The sequence below is a fragment of the Emys orbicularis genome, chromosome 5 (genome assembly GCF_028017835.1).
Source record: "Emys orbicularis isolate rEmyOrb1 chromosome 5, rEmyOrb1.hap1, whole genome shotgun sequence".
NCBI lineage: Eukaryota > Metazoa > Chordata > Testudines > Emydidae > Emys > Emys orbicularis.
The window spans coordinates 122560784-122585099 of NC_088687.1; the positions used below are offsets into that span (position 1 = coordinate 122560784).

Consider the following 24316-nt stretch of genomic DNA (forward strand, 5'->3'; position numbering starts at 1 on the left):
TAGACTACATGAGAGATGTTTGAAGATGACAGGTGCTTAGGCACAACAGCAACAACAACAATAAAAAGAACATATTAAAATGCATGGCAGCTTTTTATGTCCTGATGACAAAAGCATCTGTCTAAAATATATCAAAAAATGCTTCACAGCCAAGCTGTCATTCCATGGTCGTCTTATAACCATTGCGAAAAGAGTGGTGGGGAAGAGTTCCTGACTTCCCAGCTCAAACAAGCCATGTCGTTCCTGTGGAAACATTCCTTCGATCTCCTGCCAAGTGAACAGGTAACAGCTGAATGAATCCTAACGAGCAAGCTTGTGAAAAGTCCTCTCTCAGGTGGTGGAATTCTGAAAGTCAAAATTAGCCTTACTAGTACAACATATCTAAATTTATATTATTTCATCTGGGTCTCAAAGCGTGCACCAGTCTTGATTTCCATTCAGGACTTTTGATGCAATGTCATTTACATTGTTGGTTTAACCTCTTTCAGCAATGTAAACTTTCAGTTGCAACTATATGCTCCTTTTTACTAAGATTTTTACAAATAAAGTTGGAAATAAAGAGTTACAGGCAATAAAAAGGGGCACACTCAGTTACACAGTAATACAGTAGAAAGAGTACAGTCAAATGAAGGCCAAGCTACTGTTAACTGAACATAATTATAAAACCTTGTCACTTGACACCACTTTACAGATGAGTCTTTTGCAGCCCACGTCTTGGTCCATATGAAGCAAGGCCTTTAAGCAAAGTAAACAAATTTGTAATGCTTATGTTCCGTTTTTCAGCTCCCATTCCTAAAAGGGAAAAATAAAAGATGGGGAAATATTATAGAAATCTATGTGTCTATACATACATGTACTCTGTATGCCATTATCTAAATCAGAGATGAAGATATTGAACAGAACCTGACCCAGAACTTATCCCTGTGGGACCCCACTCAATATGCCCTTCAAGCTTGACTGTGAACCACTGATAACTACTCTCTGGGAATGGTTTTCCAACCAGTTATGCACCCACCTTATAGTAGCTCCATTTAGGTTCTATTTCCCTAGTTTGTTTATGAGAAGGTCATGTGAGACCGTAACAAAAGTCTTATTAAATTCAAGATATACCATATCTACCACTTCCTCCCTATCCACAAGGCTTGTTACCCTGTCAAAGAAAGCTATTAGGTTGGTTTGACACGATTTGTTCTTGATAAATCCATGCTGTTACTTATCCCTTATCATCTTCTAGGTGTTTGAAACTGATTGCTTAATTATTTGCTCTGTTATGTTTCTGGGTACTGAAGTTAAGTGCATGACCCAGTTCTGCAGACCTCCCTGAACAAAGGCATGGGACATGAGGCAGGGATGGGCTGAGGCCATGCTAAAGCCATGCAGCCATAGTCTTTGGTCTGAAGTATTATCTGTGGAGCAATTACACAACTGATTCAGAAGTGTGTGTGTGTGTGGGGGGGGGATTCTTCTTCCCCATTTCCACTGCAGAGACAGAATAATAGAAATGTAGGGCTGGAAGGGACCTCAAAAGGTCATCTAATCCAGGCCCCTGTGCTGAAGCAGGCCCAAGTAAACTTAGACCATCCCTGACAGATGTTTGTCTAACAGGTTCTTAAAAACCTTCAACAAGGGGATTCTGCAACCTCCCTTGATACTTAACTAAATTATCCTTATGTTAGAAAGTTTTTTTTAACGCTAATTGGGCTTGATGCTGGATTCCTGAATTTGTCGCTCATTCCATAATCTTTAAGAGGTCTTTCTCACTGACAACCGGCAACTATCTTGCTGTTGCTTGACAGCAATAATTTATCTTGTTAAGATAAATAGGTGCATCATTCCAACTGCATGATCCTTTTTGATGTTACAGTCATGGCAGAGCACCCGTGGTGACCCATAGCTGGTGTCCCTTAGGCAGGGCCTAGAGCCGGCCCTGCCCTTAGGGATGCATGAACAGAACAGGCCCCCGAGTCTGAACTTTTAGATTTGAGTTGGTTCGTTAAGCATAAGCCGCTCCCCGACTCCGTTACTCTCTGGAACACCCCCTCGGGCTCCTGTATTGTCAAGATATTTCTATTAGGGGGCTAGAGGTTTGAGAGTCCCTCTGCTAGATGGGTTGCTCTGTTCTAATTCCTCCTGCTTCCCCTTTCAGAGTGCACTATGTGCGCTAGACTAGTCTCTAACCAGACAGGCCCCAAAGCATGGGAGATCTGCAGAGAGCAGCCACTCCAGCAGAGTGTGCGCAGCCCTGAAGTTACATTGTGCCATATAACACTCAAATGAGGGAAGTAACAGATAAAAGGGCTCATAGCAGAGAGAGTCAGCACACCAGGGGTCGGACACAGAATGGACAGAGCTGGGGAAAGAGAGTAAGAATGGAGGCAGTCAAGGGGTAGAAATAAAAAGATGAAGCGGATCAGATAAGTATCCAAAATTTTCAGGGCTTACGTAGGGTTACCATATTTCAGCAAGCAAAAAAGAGGACGGGAGGAGCCCCGCCCTAGCCCCTCCCACTTCCCGCCCCCCTCAGAACCCCCAACCCTCCCCCTGCTCCTTGTCCCCTGACTGCCCCCTCCTGGGACCCCTGCCCCTAACTGCCCCCCAGGACTCCACCCCCTACCTAAGCCTCCCTGCCTCTTGTCCCCTGACTGCCCCCTCCTGAGACCCTCCCCCCATCCTAACTTGCCCCCTAGGACCCTACCCCCTACCTGTACCCTGACTGCCCCAACCCTTATCCACACCCCCACCCCCAGACAGACCCCTGGGACTCCCACGCCCCATCCAACCACTCCCCAGCCCCCCCCCAGAACTCCTGACCCATCTAAACCACTCTGCTCCCTGTCCCCTGATTGCTCTGATCCCTCTCCCCATTCCTGCCCCCTGACAGCCCCCCCCCCCGCTCCTTGTCCCTTGACTGCCCCCTCCTGGGACCCCTGCTCCTAACTGCCCTCCAGAACCCCACCCCCTACCTAAGCCTCCCTGCCTCTTGTCCCCTGACTGCCCCCTCCTGAGACCCTCCCCCCACCCTAACTGCCCCCCAGGATCCTACCCCCTACCTGTACCCTGACTGCTCAAAACCTTATCCACCCCCCCCAGGAAGCCCCCCCCCGAACTCCCGACCCCCCCCGTCTCTTGACTGCCCCCTCCAAAACCTCCCTGCCCCTTCTCCGACCCCCTGGCCCCCTTACCCTGCCGCTCGTCCCGGCACGCTGGGCAGCAGTGGAGGACGAGCGGGGGAGGAGCTCCAGACTGCCGGAGGCGATCTGCGAATGCAGGGAGGGAGGGAGGGAGTGATCTCTGCTGCAGGGGAAGCGGAGGAGGGGCTCTCTCTGGCTGTCAGAGCCCCATGTAAGTGGCACCATCTGGCCGGCTGCCCAGTTAGCCACGCGCGCTCTGCATCCGGGGGGGGAGTCCGGACATTTACAAATTCCTCCCGGACGCTATTTTTAGCTCAAAAAGCCGGACATGTCCGGGGGAATCCGGACGAATGGTAACCCTAGCTTACGCATTCACATCCTACCTATTGTGAAACGTATCCATTGCTAGGAACTTTAGAGTTAGCACAGACATGAAACTTGCCTCACCTCCCACACACTATGAGGGAGGTTACATATGCTGAACCAATTCCACTCTCCGGATGCTCACATACAACTCCCACTGATTAGTCAAATCATTAAGGGCCAAATGGGCCTCTAGGCTTACTCATAACTACACAAGGCCAAAACATTAAGTGCCAAATTCCACCCTCATATTTGTGCATTCAACTCCCATTGAAATTAATGTGAGTTGCAGATGCATACCTGATGGTGGAATTTGGCTGTATCTAGTTGTGAATGAGCTCAGTACAGTTTGGGTCGTATTATCTAATTCAGCTAAATTTCACTGTTAATATTTGGAGTATGAGGTTTTATGAAAAGGTGGCAACAGCTGTTAAATCTGAATTCAGTATGTGGAATTATTTTCCATTGATAGAAAAGTAGCTTCATATTCTTTTAAATAGTCTAATCCTACACCCAAGATTTTTCCAGAAGAGACTCTGATTAACCAATACTGTTCTTTAAATCTTCTATTCACAACTAACAGAGCAGATTTTGCTGCATGGCACTATTCTGAGCAACTCTTGTAGCTTGTAAAATACATCAGTAAGTGAATAAATACATTGCTAATATATAGTCTCTTTCATCCCAAGAACTTTACTTTTCAGAAATGGGGAAACTGAGGCACAGATAGGGTTAGTGACTTGCCTTATGTCACATGACAAGTTTGTGGCAGAGCAGGAGAGCCCAGCTCTCCTGACTCTCAGTTGCATGTCCTAGCTACTGGATGGTGTTCCCTCACTAATGCTTTGCTAAAATGCATTTGTTTGTAAATTCTGCTGTCAACACTGCAAACGTATATAATGAATGAAAAATATATAACTTAGCATCAATGAAATGTTAAAATGCTTCCTACAATACAACAAATATGGTTGTTTTAGACAGAATAATGGAGTGCACTATGAAGAACAGATGTGTAGGAGTATTGTTTATAACTGTAGTTAGCAATGAACGGACCAAAACAACACAAAGATCTCAGACCCATGCCAGCAGTAACACTCCTTTCTACATGCTGTACGAGTTGTTCAGTAACATACCTTAACTAGCCAATTCAGCCAGGCTCAGAGAACTGTCATGAAAATCTCATTTAACATAAAGCACAAGTAGCACGTCTATTAAAGACTATATTAATGGGGTAGGAATGCAAAGTTTCATCCAGGTGCTGGTCAGAACAAATTAAATTCAACGGATTTCTACTTTAATTGTACAGCAAGAGTGGTTGCTTGCACAGTACATTTTCAATTACTACAGCCTAGAACTATTTAGCTCATGCATCAGCTGGCAGTGATTATATCTGATATTCTTTTGATTACTAAAGCATTGGGTTTAACAATGACACTAAATGCTTATTGACTAAACCCATTAGGGTAATGGTGAAGGGAGTAAAGGACCAGTCTGTATCACAGGCCATTTACAGCGAACTCCATAAAAGAACAGAGAGAGATACAGAGTCAAATCTATCATCTTAATATAGTATTTCTGTTCTGTCATCTGCTTCCCCAAATTTACCCCATCAGAATGAAATTAATCCCTGTACAGAGGATCAGCATGAAACCATACACTACTTAATGTGAATGTAGACCTTGGGCCAGCCCTCTATACTGGTGTGAAATTTCACCCTTAGAAATTCAAGCAGCAGGAACCAATCTTTCTCTCCCCATGAATAAAGGAGAGATGAGAAACATGTCATGAGGGACAGGGACAGAAGAAGAAAGTCAAACAATAGATCTTCTTACCTTTGCTTTTCGAAGGACGTGGCCTCGACACGGAGAATTACTTGATGAAGGAGGTTTCTTCAGCACTGCTGCACTGTTCACTGGTATTGAACATTCAGTATCACTTGTATCACAACTGGAGATAGGAGAGTTTTCCAGAGTTCGATGCTTGAAAATTGGAGACTGACGGACAGAGCAGACAGAATGAAAGTCTCAGACTGGGCAATGTTTCCTCCAAAATATTCATAAAAATAAAAATCTTCAACTGGGTAAATTTTTTCCCAAATATTCATGTAAATATTATTTATTTAAATTTAGAACTGCAGAAAACTACAAGTATTGTTTTAAAGTTATGAAAAGTACATTGACAGACAATCCTTTCCAAACATGAACTACACTCATTAGGACAGCAAATCCCATTTCCTGAATAAGCAAAACAAAAGAAAGTAAATAGTTATATACTCTATGATGGCTGCTTCAGTTCCCTCTAAATGACTGAACAACAGTGACGAGGTGGGCCAGAACAGTGAACCAACACAATAACTGACCATTGAACCAACACAATAATTTTGTCCATATTGACCCTTGTGATATTAAAGGTCTAGAGAGGTTAAGCTCTTTGGGGGAGGGACTGTCTCTTATTATATGTTTGTACAGCTCCTAGCACAATGTGGCCGTGGCCTCTAGGCACTTCCACAATACAAATGGTATCACATGTTCCCTATAATTCCATACATATCGATTCAATGTCATTGTTGAAGAGGACACCAGCTGCAGGCGAGCAATGGAAATAATTCAAAATAAGCCCATGAAAAGAAAGCAGCCAAGCTCTATAGATCAGATGCCTGATCCTGCAAGATGCTGAACACTCTCAGCACCCAGTCACTTTCCTGGATGTAGGAATCCCATTTCATAGGATTGAGCCCCACATGGTTGGGAGCTTTTCTGAAATCATTCAGCTGTGGACGTACCTGTGGGCTTGAGGTTCCTGATTTGGGCTCGATTGCCAATCCCAGTGTGATACCGCCAGCCAAGGCTTTCTTCAGGCTCTCTTTCACCTCAATCAGTTCCAACTCCAGATTAACACGCTCCGTCTCCTTCAGCTTACATTCCTCTTCCAGCTTCCTTAACTTATCTTCAAGAATCACTTGAGTCTTCCTGCCTGAAATCCAGAGACGGGTGCTATTCCAACAGCAGGCTACAGCTGATGGACTCAGTGCTAAACAGGGTTCACTTATTTACAAACAGGGAACAAATGCTTTAAAATGCTTGGCTACCCAAACAGCTACACACACTGTAAGGTTTCAGCCTCATTCAAGTAAGATGTTTTGCACTTCAGACAATGCTCAGTGCTTCATCTGGGGCACTGTCCTGGGGCACCATCCTGTTCAGTTTCTAGCCATGTTAATTTTCCGTTAGTCTCTGTACCACAAAAATGGAAGTAGCCAGTGATTTTAAAAAAAAGGTGACCTTTCCTACTTCTCTGTGAGTTGCTGATAATTGTGATAGCGTATTTTGGAGTTAAATGCGCTAATAGCACAAATATATTTGTATAGCAATTATAGTCTAATTTTATATATTTTAACACAAAAACTGTACCTCATGTTACACCTGTAACAAGCAGTTTGGATTTTTGAAAAATACATTCCAGGCCTCAGGAAAGAATTCCATTTGGTTAGCTAGAATTCTTCAGAGTGCCGGGCTCTCACACAATAAAGCACCTCATACCAGCATTAACTTCAATGGCAGCTCGCAGGTCTTTCCTTTCTTTTCGGAGCTGAGCCAACCTGTTCCTCAGAGCTTCTTTCCTCCTTAGCAACTCCTCCTCTTTGGTTTGTAACCTCTTCGCATCTGCCTCGACGCGGTTCTTGCCATATTTGTACTGATCTGCATCTATACAGAAAGATTAAAGAGTAATGATGATTTTATTAACTCCTTCTCTGAATGGCTCAGAATATAGGAACATCACTAATTAGAATTTGAGATGGGACAAACAACATATAAACACCCCTGTAACTTCCTGCTCTCAACTTTGTGACTTGGGCCCCTCTGATCTCTTTGGATAAAATAAGCAGTGAAACAACCCTTCATCTAGTCATCAAATCCAACCCCACCAAAATCTTTTGCAATGTTTGAGAAAGTTGGGTTAACATTTTTTCTTTTCTGTTTTCACTGGCTTTTCCCACACTTCTTGATCCCTGCTGCGATCTGAAGCACAAATGCTGAAATAATGTGAGAAAGACTTATTTTCAAGAACTTTCTGGAAGAAATGGAAAATACCAGACACCTTCCAAGACACCTGTTCTAAGAATTCCTGCCTGAGAGTGCAAACAAAACAGGTTCTGATAAGTATGCAAAACTTTTCCTCTGCTTATCCAGACTGAGGGCTGGTCTACACTACGGTGGGGTGGGTGAGTGGGAGGGATCGATCTAAGTTACTCAACTTCAGCTACGTTAATCGTCGACGTACTTAGATCTACTTATTGCCGTGTCTTCAGTGCAGTGTGTCGACAGGAGACGCTCTCCCGTCGATTCCCCTTGCGCTTCTCGTTGAGGTGGTGTACTGGAGTTGACGCTAGAGCGATCAGCAGTCGATTTATTGCGTCTATAGTAGACACGATAAATCGACCCCCGCTGGATCGATCGCTGCCCGTCGATCCGGCCAGTAGTATAGACAAGCCCTCAATCTCTGACCTGAGACTTAACTGAATAATGAAGTTGGAAAACTCCCAATTTCCAGTTTTGCTGCTCCTTCACTTCCACCCCGGGCAAAGGCTGAGGTCCCCAGACATGTGCCTCTTCTCTCCCAGTAAGGATAGACTCTGACGAAATGGCAGATGTCTCACCCTCTTTTCCTCTGCCTAGGAAACTTCTTGGCCCAGACTCCTCTGACATCTTTAAATCAGAGATCTTCACACACCCCTTTCCTGCACAACGGGGACTGAACCTCAGAAGATTTTTTTCTATATTTCAAACCTACTGAACTCCACAACATGTCAAAGCATTTTATAACCTTCCAAATCTAGAATTAAATGTTTAGATTATTAATCCCATACTAGTATAGATTAATTTCTGTAAGACACTATTACATTTTTATAAAATGCCATTAGTTTCATCTGTATTATTATCATTATTAAACATTTATATTATAGTAGTACTGCAACCAGGCTGGGCCCCTAGAACTTTTCCAGAAGACCCTGGCATGAGAAATGTAATAACAGAACCTCCCAAGTAAAAATCTCGAGGTAAGAGAAGAGGGTGCTAGTACTTACTGAGGTTACTAAATGAAAAACAAGCTTGAAATTCAACAGTCTAAGTGCTAAGGCTGGTCATTTCATCCTAAGGCAAGAAAATTGTACTCTTGAAAGTTCTCCTGGCTTCCCTTCTTCTTGATTAAAAATGCCAGACCACCACATAAGGCTACTAGAATTACTTTTTAGGTTGCTGAGTTTAGGACAAAACAAAATTATTATTCACTTTGGTCACCATTATATGTCATCAAAGTTAGTAAAAATGCAATGTCCCAAAATAAGTTGCAAGAGCAACAATATGAGCATTAATACTTCAGTATAATACAGACAGACAGACAGACAGAGGTGTTTAGTGTCACAAATTTTGTTTAAACAGCTTTTGTGTGCTCAAAGTGTACTTTAAAAAATCCCTCTGAGCATTTTAAAATACTCAGGTGTCCCAATATGCATTTTTACCATTTCAAATGCTAAGAGGGGAACATAACAAAGACGGACAAATATGCTCTTAGGAATAGTGGAACGTTAAAAACTGATGGAGGCCAGAGAAGCTCATTATTCAATTTACACAATTCAGTTCAATTTTAATCTTAGATTTGAGACCCGCAAAACCTGTTCAAATGTTCCTGGAGCTTTAGAATGGATATGACTGTATAATTAATATCTTTGAAAAATTACATTTTATTACAGAAATTATGAGTAAGATAGGTTTTGAAAAGAGAGGCCTACTGCTTCAACATTTTTGCCACGATCTCAAAAATTCATACCAGCAGCCAATGAATTATGTGTTTGAACCAGTTATTTTTGTGTGTGCCTGTTTTAGATTATTATAAAATTCTCAAGGGAGAGATCATATGCACTTATGCATTTATACAGCTCCAAGCACACAGCTGACGTTTACCTAATGATTCCATATGTTAATAAAATGATAACCAGAGATACAAGGACTGATTCTGATTTCACACCAGTTTTACATGGACTTCAATATAGTTACTACTCCTCATTGACTCTGATGTAAGTCAGTTCAGAATCAAATCTTCAGTCTGTCTTTCCAAAGTGATGGTTACTACAAGAATCTACCTGCTAGCACCACCAGTCTGGTCTTTACCTTGCGTGCTAGCGGGAAAGACATGTCATGTTTCCTAATGCCCAAAGTTACAAAGCAAGATCGTTAAGAGATGCACTTACTCGATGCTGTGCGTTTCACACTTGACGCTGATTCAGATTTCTTCTGTTGGTTGTTTAAAATTCTTCCTTTTCCCAAGATCCCATTTGCAGTTGCAGGGCTTTTTTTGCCCTTAAACTGTTTGAAAACAAAATATTTATGCAATGGTAACTATTGTTGTACAGCTGGTGCCATAGTAACACTTTCACCAAGAGCAAAGCTTGAAAGAGTTGTTTAAAACTGCCTGCCTTCCAGGAGGCTGTTCATATGCTTAATTGATTCTGTTGGAAACAGTGCATCCTCTAGAGACTGTATCATTGAGAATTGCCTATTCAGTAAGATCAGAGGCTGGCAGTCACTGGGAATTATGAGATTCTCCCTCTCTTCCTCTTCCATCTGTGACGGCATCACTGTTGCTAATTTGTTCATTTTTTTTTTTTAATCAAAACTGGCACATTTTAAGAATGATGCTCTAATGGAGCTAACTGGTACTTTGTAACAATTTTCTATTGCAAAGCCCTTTAAAAATATAGTAGGGATGCACATTATTTTCATACCCATCACAAGAAGCTGTAGAACCTTCAGCCTTGCCCACTCACAGTGAGGTACAATTTTAAACTGTTGCTTATGTATTACAGGTCCTCATTAGGTGCATTTCCTAGGAATTGCATTGCTATAGTACATGGATGCCATTTCCAAATTAAATAATTAAAACCACACAACTTCATCCACAAGGAGTTAATCAACTGATACTCTCCTAGGGTACCTCCAACAAAGCAAGCTCACTGAAAAAGGCAAAATTAAGGTGGTTTTTGTACCACACCCTTAAAGTGGCTAGACATAAGCTCTAGCTAACTACTAGACAAGATAAGAACATGTCAGAGCCCCGGAGAACACTCTGCTGTCAGCCTCTAGGAATGAAACCACACAGACAGACAACAAGAGCCAGCGGCGGCTCCAGGCACCAGCGCTCCAAGCGCGTGCTTGGGGCGGCAAGCCACGGGGGGTGCCCTGCCGGTCCCTGTGAGGGCAGCAGCCAGGCAGCCTTCGGCGGCTTGCCTGCAGGAGGTCCGCCGGTCCCGTGGATTGGGCAGCAATTCGGCGGCGGGTACGCCGAAGCTGCGGGACCGGCGGACCTCCCGCAGGCATGCCGCCGAATCCGCGGGACCGGGGACCTCCCACAGGCACGCCGCCGAAGGCAGCCTGCTTGCCATGCTTGGGGCGGCAAAAAAGCTGGAGCCGCCCCTGACAAGAGCATTCTGGCCAATGACAAGTTCTGCAAAGTGCAATAGGATAGCCAGGTCATAGGGCAGTTAGGGCTTTTGAGATGATAATCAGCACCTTGGACTGTACCCAAAATAGGAACTGGAGCCAGTGCAGAGCACAGAACACAGTATTATGACATGGCAGTGGCCTGCCCTGTTTCAATGGGTTGCTATATTCTGGACTAACTGAACCTTCCACGCAGTGTTGAAGGGCAGCCCCAAGTAGAATACATTGCTGCACTCTATCCGGGCGATGACAAAGCTATGGATAACCATGGCACTGGTCCCATCCGAAAGAAAAGACTGAAACTGAACCCCCTGCAAGATGTAGTGATAGGGATGAAATTAACTTGTGCATCCTGGGTACAAAGGAATATAATCAGAGCCCAGTTCACATTTAGTAACTGTTTGTAAATGTGGGCTTTTAATAGCAACTACTGGACATTTATAGTAGGATATAGAAACAGTACAGTAGTGAGCTGTACCAGATAATTTCGCTGAATGGTATGCAAAGACATAGTCCCTGTCTATTCACAGAACATTTTCTTCATGCCATACTATAGAATATTTCCTTATGTGGTCAAGTTCCTAATTTCGTATTTATTGCTACTCCTTGTCGCAACCTGAGCACCGGGTTGCAAATAGAATCCGACAAGCAAGTTATTTATGGTTCGTTTCTGTCATCCTCACTCAGGCTGAGTAGCTCCTTAACCGACCAAGAAGCCCCACTGAATTCAACAGGGCCATGCGCAGCATAAGATACTGTACTTGAGGGGAGTAAGGGTGGCAGAATCTGGCACTTAATTACTGGAGAGCAGTTTGCAATACTGCCAGGAGAGCATGTGGGTTTCCTGTTGCAGGTGTGCATGACTGAATACAGGGGTCAGAATTATCCTTTTCTTTCTCACTTGTTTTTTCCATTAAAGAAAACTGACGTAAATTTTATGCTGCTTCTGTCATTTTATCCGACTCTTGAAACATTATCTAATTTTTCAGAGCAGTATTGCAGAATAATTCATTACAAGACACTCAGTCAAAATAGCAGCTTCTTCACTAGACATGCAAACTGACTGGCTAAAACAAGGTCATAGTACTAAAAACATCCCTATAATTTTCTTTTAACTGGTCAGCTCGATGAGATCTACACTAGAAATGTTTGATGGCATAGCAATGTTGGTTAGGGACATGATTTCATTTGCAACCTTTCTACATTGGTAAAAGCCCCAATTATAAAGACCAAAAAGTCCTTTTTCCAGTGTAGCTTATTTTGCAACAACACACTTTTGCCAGCATAAACTGAGTCTACAGTAGGAGTGTTTCCCATTATAGCTGTACTGGTAAACCCTTTCTAATGTAGTCTAGGCCCAGGTATTCCTAAAATGACTGAATAGGGATTTGTGAACCTTAGAGTGAAATTCACCCTTATACCAAAGGCTGGCAAAAGATCTAGACAAGTGCCACTTAAACTATCTTTTGAACCCTATTTTGAAGGCTTAAGTGTGACCTAAATGGTGCATAGCTTTTGTACTGACCCTCTGCAAAGGGGTGAATGTCTTTACTACTTATTAAATAAAGGATTCAACTGCTCTATAAAAGGTAGAGAATTGGCCTCCCTGCACATACAAACAGCATGAACGTAGGAGGCTTGGATTTAAAAGTCAAGTATAATTTTTTTAAATTAGAATGAGAAAAATATGGTTTTGGTTGAAGCATACAGCGATGCCTATGTTATTTCAAACACTTTCCCCTTTGCAATACAATGAATAAAGGTTCTCTGTTAAATCTTTTAAATCTAAAAGCCACTGCATGTGATTCTTGTACAAAGGTTCATTTGTTCACACACCTGTACCCGCACATATGTTCCTTACAGTACATATTCTGTTTATTTGTTTCTAGATGCTTTTGAAATATACCAATAATAAAGTCTGAACTGGTGGTGCAGAGACTAACCTACTACCGCACTCTATTTTAATCCGAGAAACGATGGGCCTAAACCAACAACCCTGAACTTTGCTGCTCAGGCCCATCTCTGGTTCTAACATTAGATTTGTAGCTTTGTATGCATAATTAGACCAAACTAATGGTCAGGTAAGTAATACATATTATTTCAGATACATCAAACAAGTAAAAGACTACCTTCATTTTACTAGTCTCTTTAAATTAGGCTAATAACCTGATTGAGAATTGCATGCATTGTCCTTCGCAATGGATTCAGATATGGTAACATAGCTTATGACTGCGAACAGGGAATCTTAGATTTCTCCAGGGAAGAAAGCAACAGGGCAGACAGTTAAATGTAGTTGCACTGTATGTTTCAGTAAACTAGTACCACACTTAATACTAAAATGCCAAGTATTTTATCTAATAAAAACAAATAATTTAGGGAGCCAAAGTTTCAAAGGATGGTGCACAGAAATTTGCACATGCAACTGTTGCACATTCTAGCCCCTGAAATATTTATATGTAATATTTTCTGTTACAGTGGCAAGCTGTGCTGAAACCCCCAATAGGAAATATGCTGAAGCCAACTTAAAGCCAGAGGAAGGCCTGCCGTTATACGGCTAAATTTTGTTTGGAAAGTTATGCCTATTGATTGTCTTGGCTCTAGGTACAGCACCAAGAACATGCTAAGCAGACATTTGATGGACAAACAGGAAGACAGCACCTCTATTTCAGAATTTACAATCTAGGTGAAACTCTTTTACTTGTAGTGGGCCCATTTAAGTTGCAAGCATTCTAGTGTTAAAACCAGGCCAGTGAAATAGTCCCAGATACAAACAGAATTGTGGTAAAAGGCTTTGTTACAGTATTAAACATTGTAGTACCTGAGAGCCAGATCCCCTCCCCACAGCAGAGGTGTTAGTGACAGACTGAGCAGAGGACAGATTGGATGAGACAGGGCTTTTGTAATGGTTAGAAGAGAGTTTGTCAGTAGATAACCTATTGGCTTTTCTGTCAGCAGGTGGATAGCGTGCAAAGATTTTCGGAGACGGCAAGTTATCGTACAGGCCTGCGTTATCATAAAGCACTTCTTCTCCCATGTTTCTGCTACGAGAAGTAGGAAAGCCATCTTCAAGTTCCCACTGCAACACACACACTTTTGCTGTTAGTAAACAAAACATCATGCAGAACCTATGCAAAATTAAAGCATAAGCAGGTTATTTAGAATCATTAAAACCGTTTGAGTTTAGCAAGATTTTCCTGACATTTGAGCCAAACCGGTCTAGAAAGACATGGGTAGCTATGGCATGTTCGGATGACTGGGGAAAAGAGAGGATTGTGTTACCTATTTCATAACCTGAATTTTCTTGTGTTTTCTGTTAAGCAGAGAAAAGGGGATTGTGATGTTACGCCTTATACTATTACTTGATTATTATTATTACTTTCCATTTAGTAATTCTGAGAAAGAAGGTGCTACAGTGCAGATGTTGATAATTACTTCCTTGTATAAGATAGGACAATAGTGGGGTACTCCTGTGTAACGTAGATGAATCTTCAGGAAAATCTCTAGGACATATTTTGCTAAACCTGGCTTGGTAGTACAGATTTTCAGACCTGGCAACTATCAAAAGCTGTGAGGTTTTTCTTGAGGCCATGTGTCTTTTCAGGAACTATCAGCTGCTTGTGCACTAGCATTGTATTTTATTTGTTGGAAAAGCATTACTTAGCTAAATAAATATCTAAAATAGCTCCAAGCCATTTCCTCTTTCCATAAAAATGGAAAACTCAATAACACTCACCCAGTGATTCATTCATTTAATCTTAAAAGAAGCCGTGGGTCTGCATGCCCAAGATCCTTCCTTAATCCACCCTGTCTGCATGAGTGCCCTCCTCAGATACAGTCCCAAGCACACCCAAGAACTACACATGCATCCCACTCACCAAACACTTCGGTGTATCCTACTCCCCTACTCCTCTGACATGTCATGACATGAGAGAGGATTGCACTTGTTTGTGACAGCTTATGCCTGGAATTTCTGTACATTTCTCTCAATTTTCAGACTAAGATCTCAAATCTGCCTTTAAGACAACGCCCAAATTAGGAACTATGCTGAGCTGCAGCACCCCCAAACAAATGTTTAGAGACCACGTGCCACTGTGTGCAAATATGCACCCCCACACACACACACACACACTCCTACACAGGACCAGCTCTGCAGGCTAATTCAGAGGGTGGGGTGGGATCACGGCCTTGCCCTCAGCCTGCTCTCTTTGGGATGAATAGCCCAACTGTCAGTGGAAGCCCCGCCTTGGAGATGGATAGCCCCACTGTCAGCTGTTCCCTGGGTAGTACCATATTCCTGCAGGGGAGCACAGAGTGAGGTCTGACGGCTTGTTGCACTTTCTTCACAACTTACAACACCCAACACAGGGCCTGGCACAATCAAGCCCTGAGTTTTGCCTTGGTCTAATGAATGTTTCTTTTCAAGGATTTTATTAATGGATTTGGCACAAACTGATCAACAGGCAGCTGTTCGTATAAATATATGCTGGCTCATGAACAAGTTAATTTAAACAATATGTCCCACTCCCCCAAAAGTCTCCAGATGAGGGAGAGGTTTTGTGGTTCCTGATTATAAAGAGTAGAAAAGTTGAGTTCATTTGGAATCTGCCCAATGGCACTCAATGAGGTAATACAGTTTTCAGGTGTCCTTGTGTTCAACACATATAAGCCATTTGCACTGTAAAAATTAAATTCTTACCGATCCATTTATGCAGGGAACATCATCATAATGAAGTGCCATTCCACTGGGACATGCGTAGCCATTGGCAGTGCTTCCCCGATATGGATTAGTAGATATAACACGTCTGTTCATAAAACTATGTAAAACAAAAAACACCACTTGATGCTTAGTCTTCATGATGATTCAATGGTGCTACACCCACATTTGATTATCTGCCCGTTCTGGAAGCACATAGCTTTTCTCTTTGTATTAAAGCTATAGATAGTTTTCCTCCTTCTGCAACCTCCATGAAAAGAAAATAAAGCTCTGTATTTTACTCAGATCTGGCTGCTAACATCCAATATCGCAACATACGTTTCTGTACCATAATCATAAGAGAAAGTGTAGGACTGTGTGAAAGCCAGGATGGAAACAGCTGTAGCTGTTCTATCGTGTTACATGTGAATCTGCTGATATAAACCAATTTGCCAGACCTCAATAAAAATTTCCGCCTTGTCTATATAGGATAGAATGAGGAAGGTGTGCATGCACATTGGGGGGGAAGGAGGGGGAGGGGAAGTGACCCAAGACTTTACTACAATCATTTTAGGAACTGGAGCAAACCAAGGTCCAAATCCTGCAAAATGCTGTGTGTGTGGAACCGTGAGCTGATCAAAATTTTTCAAATTATTTTTTCTTCCGGCAAAAGACAGCATATATTTGAAAACAACATTTTCGTGACAACTTTTAGGTTCCAATTCCTTTTTTCAGTTATATGAAAACTTTTCTTAGACTCTTTTGAAATGGTTTGTGCATGTTTTCAAATTATTTTTATTTTTGGTTTGCTGCTGTGTAACTTTTGACTGGGGACCGATTGTGACATGTTGTCATGTTCTCCGGACTCCTTGCCTGGATGAGCGTGCGCTCCAGCTGTCTCTCACACAGGCGTGTGAAAACTCTGAAATTGAAACATTTTTTTATAGTTTTGAATGGTTTTAATTTTAAAAAAAGGAACAATTTTGATCCAGCTCTTGTGGGATCCTGACTGACTTCAGTGAGGCTCCTTGTGGTAACAAAGGTCTATCCATGTGGAGCAACTTGCAGATTTGGGCCCCAAGTAGCAATAAATAAGAGTTACCTACCTTTCGTAACTGTTGTTCTTCGAGCTGTGTTGCACATGTCCATTCCATTCTAGGTGTGTGCGCGCCCACGTGCATAGTTGTCGGAGACTTTTGCCTCAGCGGTATCCACAGGGTTGACTGTGGCACCCCTCTGACTGCCGCGCTCATGCAGCGGAATATCAGGCGCCACCACCCTATGCCCTCTCGGTTCCTTCTTGCTGGCAACTCCGACAGAGGGGCAGGAAGGCGGGTAATGGAATGGACATGAGCAACACATCTTGAAAAACAACAGTTACAAAAGGTAGGTAACCGCTTTTTCTTCTTCGAGTGCTTGCTCATGTCTATTCCATTCTAGGTGACTCACAAGCAGTATCCCTGGAGGTGGGCTGGAAGTTTACAGACGTGCGGCTTGTAATACCGCTCTACTGAAGCCCGTTGTCTCGGGCTTGGTGGGTAAGCGCAGAGTGAGACATGAACATATGAATGGATGACCAGGTGGTGGCCCTGCAGATATCAGGAATTGACACATAGGCCAGGAAGGGCACCGCCGAAGCTTGCGCTCTAGTTGAGTGGGCGTTTACAATCGCTGGTGGAGGCACCTTCGCCTGATCATAGCAAAAACGGATGCAGGCAGTGATCCAAGATGAGATTCTCTGGGTGGATACTGGACAACCTTTCATCCTATCTGCCACTGTGATGAACAACTGCGTCAACTTGCGAAATGGCTCGGTCCTCTCAATGTAGAAGGCTAGCGCTCTCCTGACGTCCAGGGAGTGCAACCTACGCTCCTCCTCAGACTTATGAGACTTTGGGAAGAAGACTGACAAAAATATGTCCCGGCTTGTGTGAAATTGCAAAACCACCTTGGGCAGGAAAGCCAGATGCAGCCGCAGCTGGACCTTGTCCTTTAAGAAAACTGCATAGGGCAGCTCTGAGGTAAGTGCCCTAATCTCGGAGACACTGCGGGCAGAAGTTATCACCACCAGGAATGACACCTTCCAGGAGAGCAGAAGAAGGGAACAGGACACCAAGGGCTTGAAGCAAGCTTTCATGAGCCGCGCGAGCACCAGATTCAGGTCCCACGGAGGGACTGGGTCCCAGACCTGGGGTTAGAGTCGCTCTAGACCTTTCAAGAACCGGACTGTCATGTTATAAGTGAAGACCAACCTGCCCTGGGAAGAGGATGAAAGGCTGATATGGTGGCCAAGTGGATCTTAATTGATGAAAGGGACAAGCCTTGGAGCTTGAGATGCATAAGGTACTCCAGGATGGACTGCAGGCCTGCTTGGGCCTAACCCCTTGGGCCGAGGCCCAACACGAGAATCGTCTCTATTTGGCCTGGTAGGTCTCTCTAGTGGAGAGCTTTCTACTAACCAGTGGGACCTGCAGGACGCAGGCTGAGCACTCCTGCTCGTCAGCAGTTAACTATGCAGCAACAAAGCTGTTAGGTGCAGCACTGCCAGATTCGGGTGCACGAGCCTGCTGTGATTCTGGGACAGGAGATCCAGTCAGAGGGGCAGCTGCATCGGGGTCGTCACCGACAGGTCCATTAGCGTGCTGAACCAGTGTTGGTGTGGCCAAGCCGGGGCTATCAGGATAACTTTGGCCTTGTCCTGCTTGATCTTCATGAGGACTCTGTGAAGCAATGGCATTGGTGGGAAAGCATACAGAGCCTCCGACCATGGAAGTAGGAAGGTGTCCGACAAGGAGTCGACCCTCCGAAACGAGCAAACAGGTGACATTTCCTGTTCTGGTGAGTCGCGAACAAGTCCACCTGGGGAGATCCCCACTTTCGGAAGATCCCATTGACCACCTCGGGGTGGAGTGACCATTCATGACGAGATGAGAAGGCTCTGCTGAGACGATCTGGCAATATGTTCCTGGTTCAGGGAGATGCGCTGCCATGAGATGAGTGGCATGCTGCATACAGAAGTCCCAGAGCTGGAGGGCTTCCTGGCAGAGGGCTGATGACCTGGCTCTACCCTGCTTGTTGATATAAAACATTGTGGCGGTGTTGTCCGTCAGGACTTGAATGACTTTGCTTTGTAAGTGGGACCGAAAAGCCTTACAGGCCAGGCAAACCACCCTGAGATCCCTGACATTTATGTGGAGGAAGTGGCTGACCCCCCGACCAGCAGCCTGGTATACTGAGCTCGCCCAGGTGGGCTCCCCAGCCCAGGTCTGAGGTGTTGGAAACCAGAGTTGTGTCTGATTGCTCCGCCATCTCTTCTGCCTCTAGGCCTAAGTTAGTGGCTACCCTTTGTATCAGGGCTTGGTGCTCCTTAAAGTCATCTGGTGGGCTAGCACAGGAGGGCCCCACCACAGCCTTGTCTGGAGAGGAGGAGGAAGAAGGAACCGCTGGAGGGCGGGGGGCCCAGGGCATCATCCCCCGCAGGGGAAAGGGGGTCTCAGGGTGGGCACCTGTCCCTCCACCTCAGCGTCTACTAGCGCTTCGTGCACTAAGCCCAGTGCCAATTGGAACTTGTCCAATGTGTCGACTGACGATTGGTGAGATGGGGGCATCAGCATAACCGGCACGCCCCAGGCATTCCAATAAGGCCATTGTCCTGGCAGCAGGGCCAGAGCGGCATTGCTGAGGTGGATGCAACCTCAGGAACCCACTCGCAACGGTGCTGTCTCGGTGAGGGGCTGAATTCCCTCTCTGTGCTCGAGGAATCCTCCTCCGGTGACCAGGGCCTGAGTCTGGCAGCTAACCGTCGCCGTGGGTGACCAGTGCCTCAAGTACACAGACCGGTGCAGGGAGTAGTGGGAGCGGCACGGTGTTGGGGAGCATCCGCGTGGTCTAGGTGACGGTGATCGCCGGTGTGGAGAGGGTCAGCGCGAAGCTGACCACTGCCAACTATATAGCGACCGGCACTTCCCTCTGGGTGAGTCTCGACATGAAGCTGGAGACTGGGAGCGCGGTGTCGGCCATCTGTGGCAGCAAACTGGTGAAGTGGGCTGATGCAGAGACCAGGGGCGTGGCGACAAAGGGCTCTGCCTCGGCTCCGGAGATCAGCGGCATTCGCTTGCCTTCTGGGAGGCTTTCATGGCTGGCTTGCCCAAGTAGGGAGCCTTTGCTGGGTCCATCACCGCACGCGGTGCTGGCTACAGTGGGAGAGTCCTTTGCTCTCTGGGCACCAGGACCTGGGAAGGTGTTGACTCTGCCATCAGTCCAGGTCCCCTACTGCTCCCTGGAGTCAGATCCCTTGGCGGGTAGGAGGTCCCCTCGGGGACATGCTCCCTTGCGCCTCCGGTGTGGGCAGGTGGCCCAAACAGGGTCCTTTACCCAATGCCTCTTGGTCCGTCTTGCTTGGTGCTGGGTCCCGCTTCTTAGACATCATGGGCACCAGCGAAGGGGATCAGTGCCGGGCAGAGCCCAGTGCCGGAGGTGCTCTACGCACCGAAGCCAAAATGCTGGGCATTGCATGCGACTGGGCCGGCTCCGAGGCTGGGCGAAGAGCAGCCTCCAGGAGGAGGGCCCTCAAATGATTGTTGTGCTCTTTTTGTGTCCTAGGACAAAAGTTCTTACAGATGCGACACTTTCCTTTAACCTGGGATTCCCGCAGGCACTTCAGACAGCTGCCATGTGAGACACTAACAGGCATAGGGCTATTACAGTCAGCGCAGGGCTTAAAACCCAGTGACTGGGGCATGCCCCGCCTGGGGCAAAGTCCCCGCCAGGACCGTAACTGACTAACTACCATACTTAACAGCTATTTACTAACTAATCTATAATAAACAAAACTATTTACAGCCGGAACACAAAGTCAAAATGGAAAGAACCGCTGATCACTTGTGAGGCAAGGGAGCGAGGCGCTCCGAGCAACCACCACAGCTGTAGGAGGAAGGAACTGAGCGGGCGTAGGGCAGGTGGCGCCTGATATACCAACGCATGAGCGCGGCACTCAAGGGGGTGCCACAGCCAACCCTATGGATACCGCTAAGGGAAAAGTCTCTGACAACTGGGTGCGCACACAAATAAAATGGAATCGACATGAACAAGCACTCGAAGAAGAACTATGATTCAGAGAGGAAGTTGCTTTCACAAACAGCCCTTGTAACACGAGACCCCAAAGATCCTTAAGATTCAAGTACATAAAAAGAGATAAGAAGGAAAACAAAGATTCGCAACAGAACTATTCAATTTCTGAAGTTGACATTAATAAATTACAATAAAATCATGCCGTAAGGTAGATGGGTCTTTTGTTTCTCCATAGGGGTCATAAATAATGTGGGGAAAGCCTGCCAAACATGTTATATTTTATTCCAATTGTGTAGAATGAGGAACACTGTTTTCTGCAGATAGATTTTAATAATATTAACTAATCATTGTCAGCATTTAGAGCATGGTAAGGTACTAAGTATTCTCAATTCCCACTTAATTCAGCAGGAAGTTGAAAGCCTTCACTACATTTCAGGATCTGATTCTCAGGAGAATGAACATACTGCAAATGTCACATCAAGCTGTAAAATAACTGAGAAAATAACTAGTGCCATAATGTATGTTTTGAAGTATTACACTGCTCACAGTCTTTGATTATAATCAGAAGCTATTACACATTGCTTTTGAAAATATAAACCTGGTATCTCTCTATAAATCAAATGCCAGATTAGAGAATTAATGTGCACAATCTGGCCGAGGTCCTGATCCAGCAAAAACGTAAGTAATTGAATAGTTTTATAAAGAGGAATAGTCCAATCAAACTCCATGTATGTAGTTACTGGCATGTGTAAGTATTTACAGAATCAGGTCTTGCCTTTGTAAGTAGTTTTCCACTGTCATCTGACTTTAGACACTCCCCCCCGCCGATGAATCCTTCAACCTGAACTTTATCATGTCTTCTTCCACAGGAGCATTTTTAAAAAATATATTAGGATTAACTGGACAAGATGATCATGAGATGAGAGTTTGCAGGGGGGAAAAAATCGTAATTCACCATTGTAAAAATGCTCCTAACTGTATCATAGCTCTAAAAACAAAAGTGTTGTCAAGAAACTCCAACATTTTTTTCTGCTGTCCTTAATGAGAAACACTACCCAAATATTTCCGGACTATATTTAGAAATATAGCCAGCCCCTGCCCCAAATATGGTACTATCTAAGTATAAGACAAGAAGGGACGGGGGGAGTGCAAGGAAACAATGAGATGATGCTAGTCAAACATGATAGGCAGTGGTCTCAACACACCAACAGTCTAACTGTTGTCAAATGTATTGTAGGCATCACAGCAAGAGAGAGTTTTGAAGGTAACTTTATGGATGTTTATGGGGAGCTCCTCCCAAGCATGAGGGGCAGCATGGGATAAAGCAGAAAGGTACTTGTTTGAAAATGTAACAAGTGACAGAGTCTGGCATCATGGGTCGACTGGAGGCGAGAGTTGACATCTTGATAGCAAAGGAGAGATGATAGGCAGGATTGGATAGGCCACAAAGAGCCTGGAAAGTGAAGACACACAGCTTATGTTTGATGTGATAGAGAAGGGGGGAAAACAGTGGAGGGATGCAAAGAGAGGGGTGACATGATCAAATGGGCCCCGGTCCACGACTGGGGCTCCCAGGTGCTATGATAATACAAAACAAAAACAATGATAGGGTAGAAAAGTGATCTTTGCAGGAGCATTCTGAATGGATATGAATGAGGCAAGACTGCATTACTTGAGGCTAGAGAGAAAGATGTTGTAGTAACTGAGATGCGAGAGTTTTTGCTGTGTGGATGGATAAGAAAGGCCATGTCATTTCTCATTTCCCCTTCTAATTTTACAAGAATAATTGGATCAGAAGTTAAAAGAGACATGCCCTAGGTTGCTTGCAGATAAGCTCTTACATTCACTTTATTGTGGTACGACAAATTTAAACAAATACTTGATAGGGAATTTTTATGACTTTGCAAGTTAGGTTTGGCATTCCTTTCTAATATGTGGTTGAGTTGCACTTATTTTTTTCACTTGGTTTCAATTAATATCACATTTGTTCATAAAATGAAAGCCAAGCAGTATTCAGGCAAAAACATTTCCATCCGGCTTCTCTCTTACATGTGGTTATCACTGGATGCTGATGGAAGTGAAAAATGCGTGTCACAGGAAAAGCTTTTTTGAGCCCTATTAACTTCAAAACATATATAAGCACAAGCGTCTAAATTAACTGCATTATGACTCTATCAAAATTACTTGGATTTGACAAAAATAGGATTGTGGTAAGAGATGAATCAACCCTGATTTCTATCAAAAGCCATTAAAACTAGAGCATGAATGAAGTGTCTCATTCTTCTGCACTGCAGCCCTCCTGACCCTTCACTGGTGAGAGTACAGTTTTTCCAACAGAAAGCTAGACTAGGTTTTCACCCTTTATGTATTTTTAGTCTATTCCTATTTATGATGGCTATATTGAGCTTGATTCTACAAAGTGCTGAATCCCGGTAATTTCAATGGGAGTTGAGGGCACTCAGCACCTTGCAGGATCATGTTTATAAAGTCCTAGTAAACCGTCTGGCCAAGATATCTTCTAGCCACACTTTGCTGTCATGAGGCGTATACTAACAAAATCTGCATTGTGTATCGAATTCATGTATTGGTGTGAATTTCACAACCGTGAGTTTTTAATCTTCAGCAAGGAACAACTGGATGTAGTGGGTCTATGAGAAAGACAAGGTGGGTCTTTTATTGGACCAAATTCTGTTGGTGAAGGAAACAAGCTTTTGAGCTACACAGAGCTCTTCTTCAGGTCTGGGAAAGGTAATCAGAGTACCACAGCTAAATACAAGGTGGGAGAGATTGTAGAATCACAGCACTGGGAGGGACCTCGAGAGGTCATCTAGTCCAGTCCCCTGCACTCATGGCAGGACTTAGTATTATCTAGACAAGAGGTTCTCAAACTGTGGTCCGCGGACCACCAGTGGTCCGTGAGCTCCATTCAGGTGGTCCGCAGATAGTTCCGTCTAAGATGCGCGCCTGGGCAGCCACACACGAGAGAATGAAGGGCCACCCACCTAATTAGTGGAGCCATGCAGGTGTGGCTCCACTAATTAGGTGCCTGGACCCTGGAGAAGACACACATGTAAGGTGAGGTGGTGGCCTTGGGGGGGATAGGGGGTAGGTGGGAGGGGCAGTGGGGTGAGAAGAGGGGGTGGGGGGAATATGGGATGTGCAGGGCTTCAGCGGCCAGAGAACGAGGCAACTTTCCACAGCTCCAGGGTTGTGGCTGCCGGGGAGACGGCCCTCCTTCCCAGCCCCAACTCAGAGGCTGCTGTGGCGGGGGAGAGACCCCCTCCTTCCCAGCCCCAGCTCAGGGGCTGCTGTGGCGGGGGAGAGAGGGCACATCCATCGCATTAGAAAGGTAAGACTACTGATATTAAAATGTGAGTTATGTGCTTTTATTTGTAGAACAAAAAAACGTTAATTATTATTAAGGTTTTTTTTTTTAATATAGCGCTTTTATCCAAAGCGCTTCACAATAGTTAGCTAATGGTACAAACAACATTTGGAAAAAAGAACAAGGAGTACTTGTGGCACTTTAGAGACTAAATTTATTTAGGCATAAGCTTTCGTGG

General features: G+C 44.4%; 1 protein-coding gene across 2 annotated transcripts in view; it reads right to left on the reverse strand.

Moving 5' to 3' along the window:
* Window positions 1-765: 765 nt before the first annotated feature.
* The window catches only part of AFAP1 (actin filament associated protein 1), a 118535-nt gene continuing 94984 nt past the window's right edge, over window positions 766-24316 (reverse strand). The window contains exons 12-18 of one of the 2 annotated variants that reach the window (XM_065404910.1): window positions 15687-15804; window positions 13809-14066; window positions 9742-9856; window positions 7034-7198; window positions 6277-6467; window positions 5327-5488; window positions 766-792 (exon numbers count right to left, since the gene is read on the reverse strand). In XM_065404910.1, the coding sequence (XP_065260982.1) occupies window positions 766-792; window positions 5327-5488; window positions 6277-6467; window positions 7034-7198; window positions 9742-9856; window positions 13809-14066; window positions 15687-15804 (1036 nt within the window). The remainder of the gene's footprint in view (window positions 793-5326; window positions 5489-6276; window positions 6468-7033; window positions 7199-9741; window positions 9857-13808; window positions 14067-15686; window positions 15805-24316) is intronic. The other variant, XM_065404911.1, reaches the window with a different exon arrangement.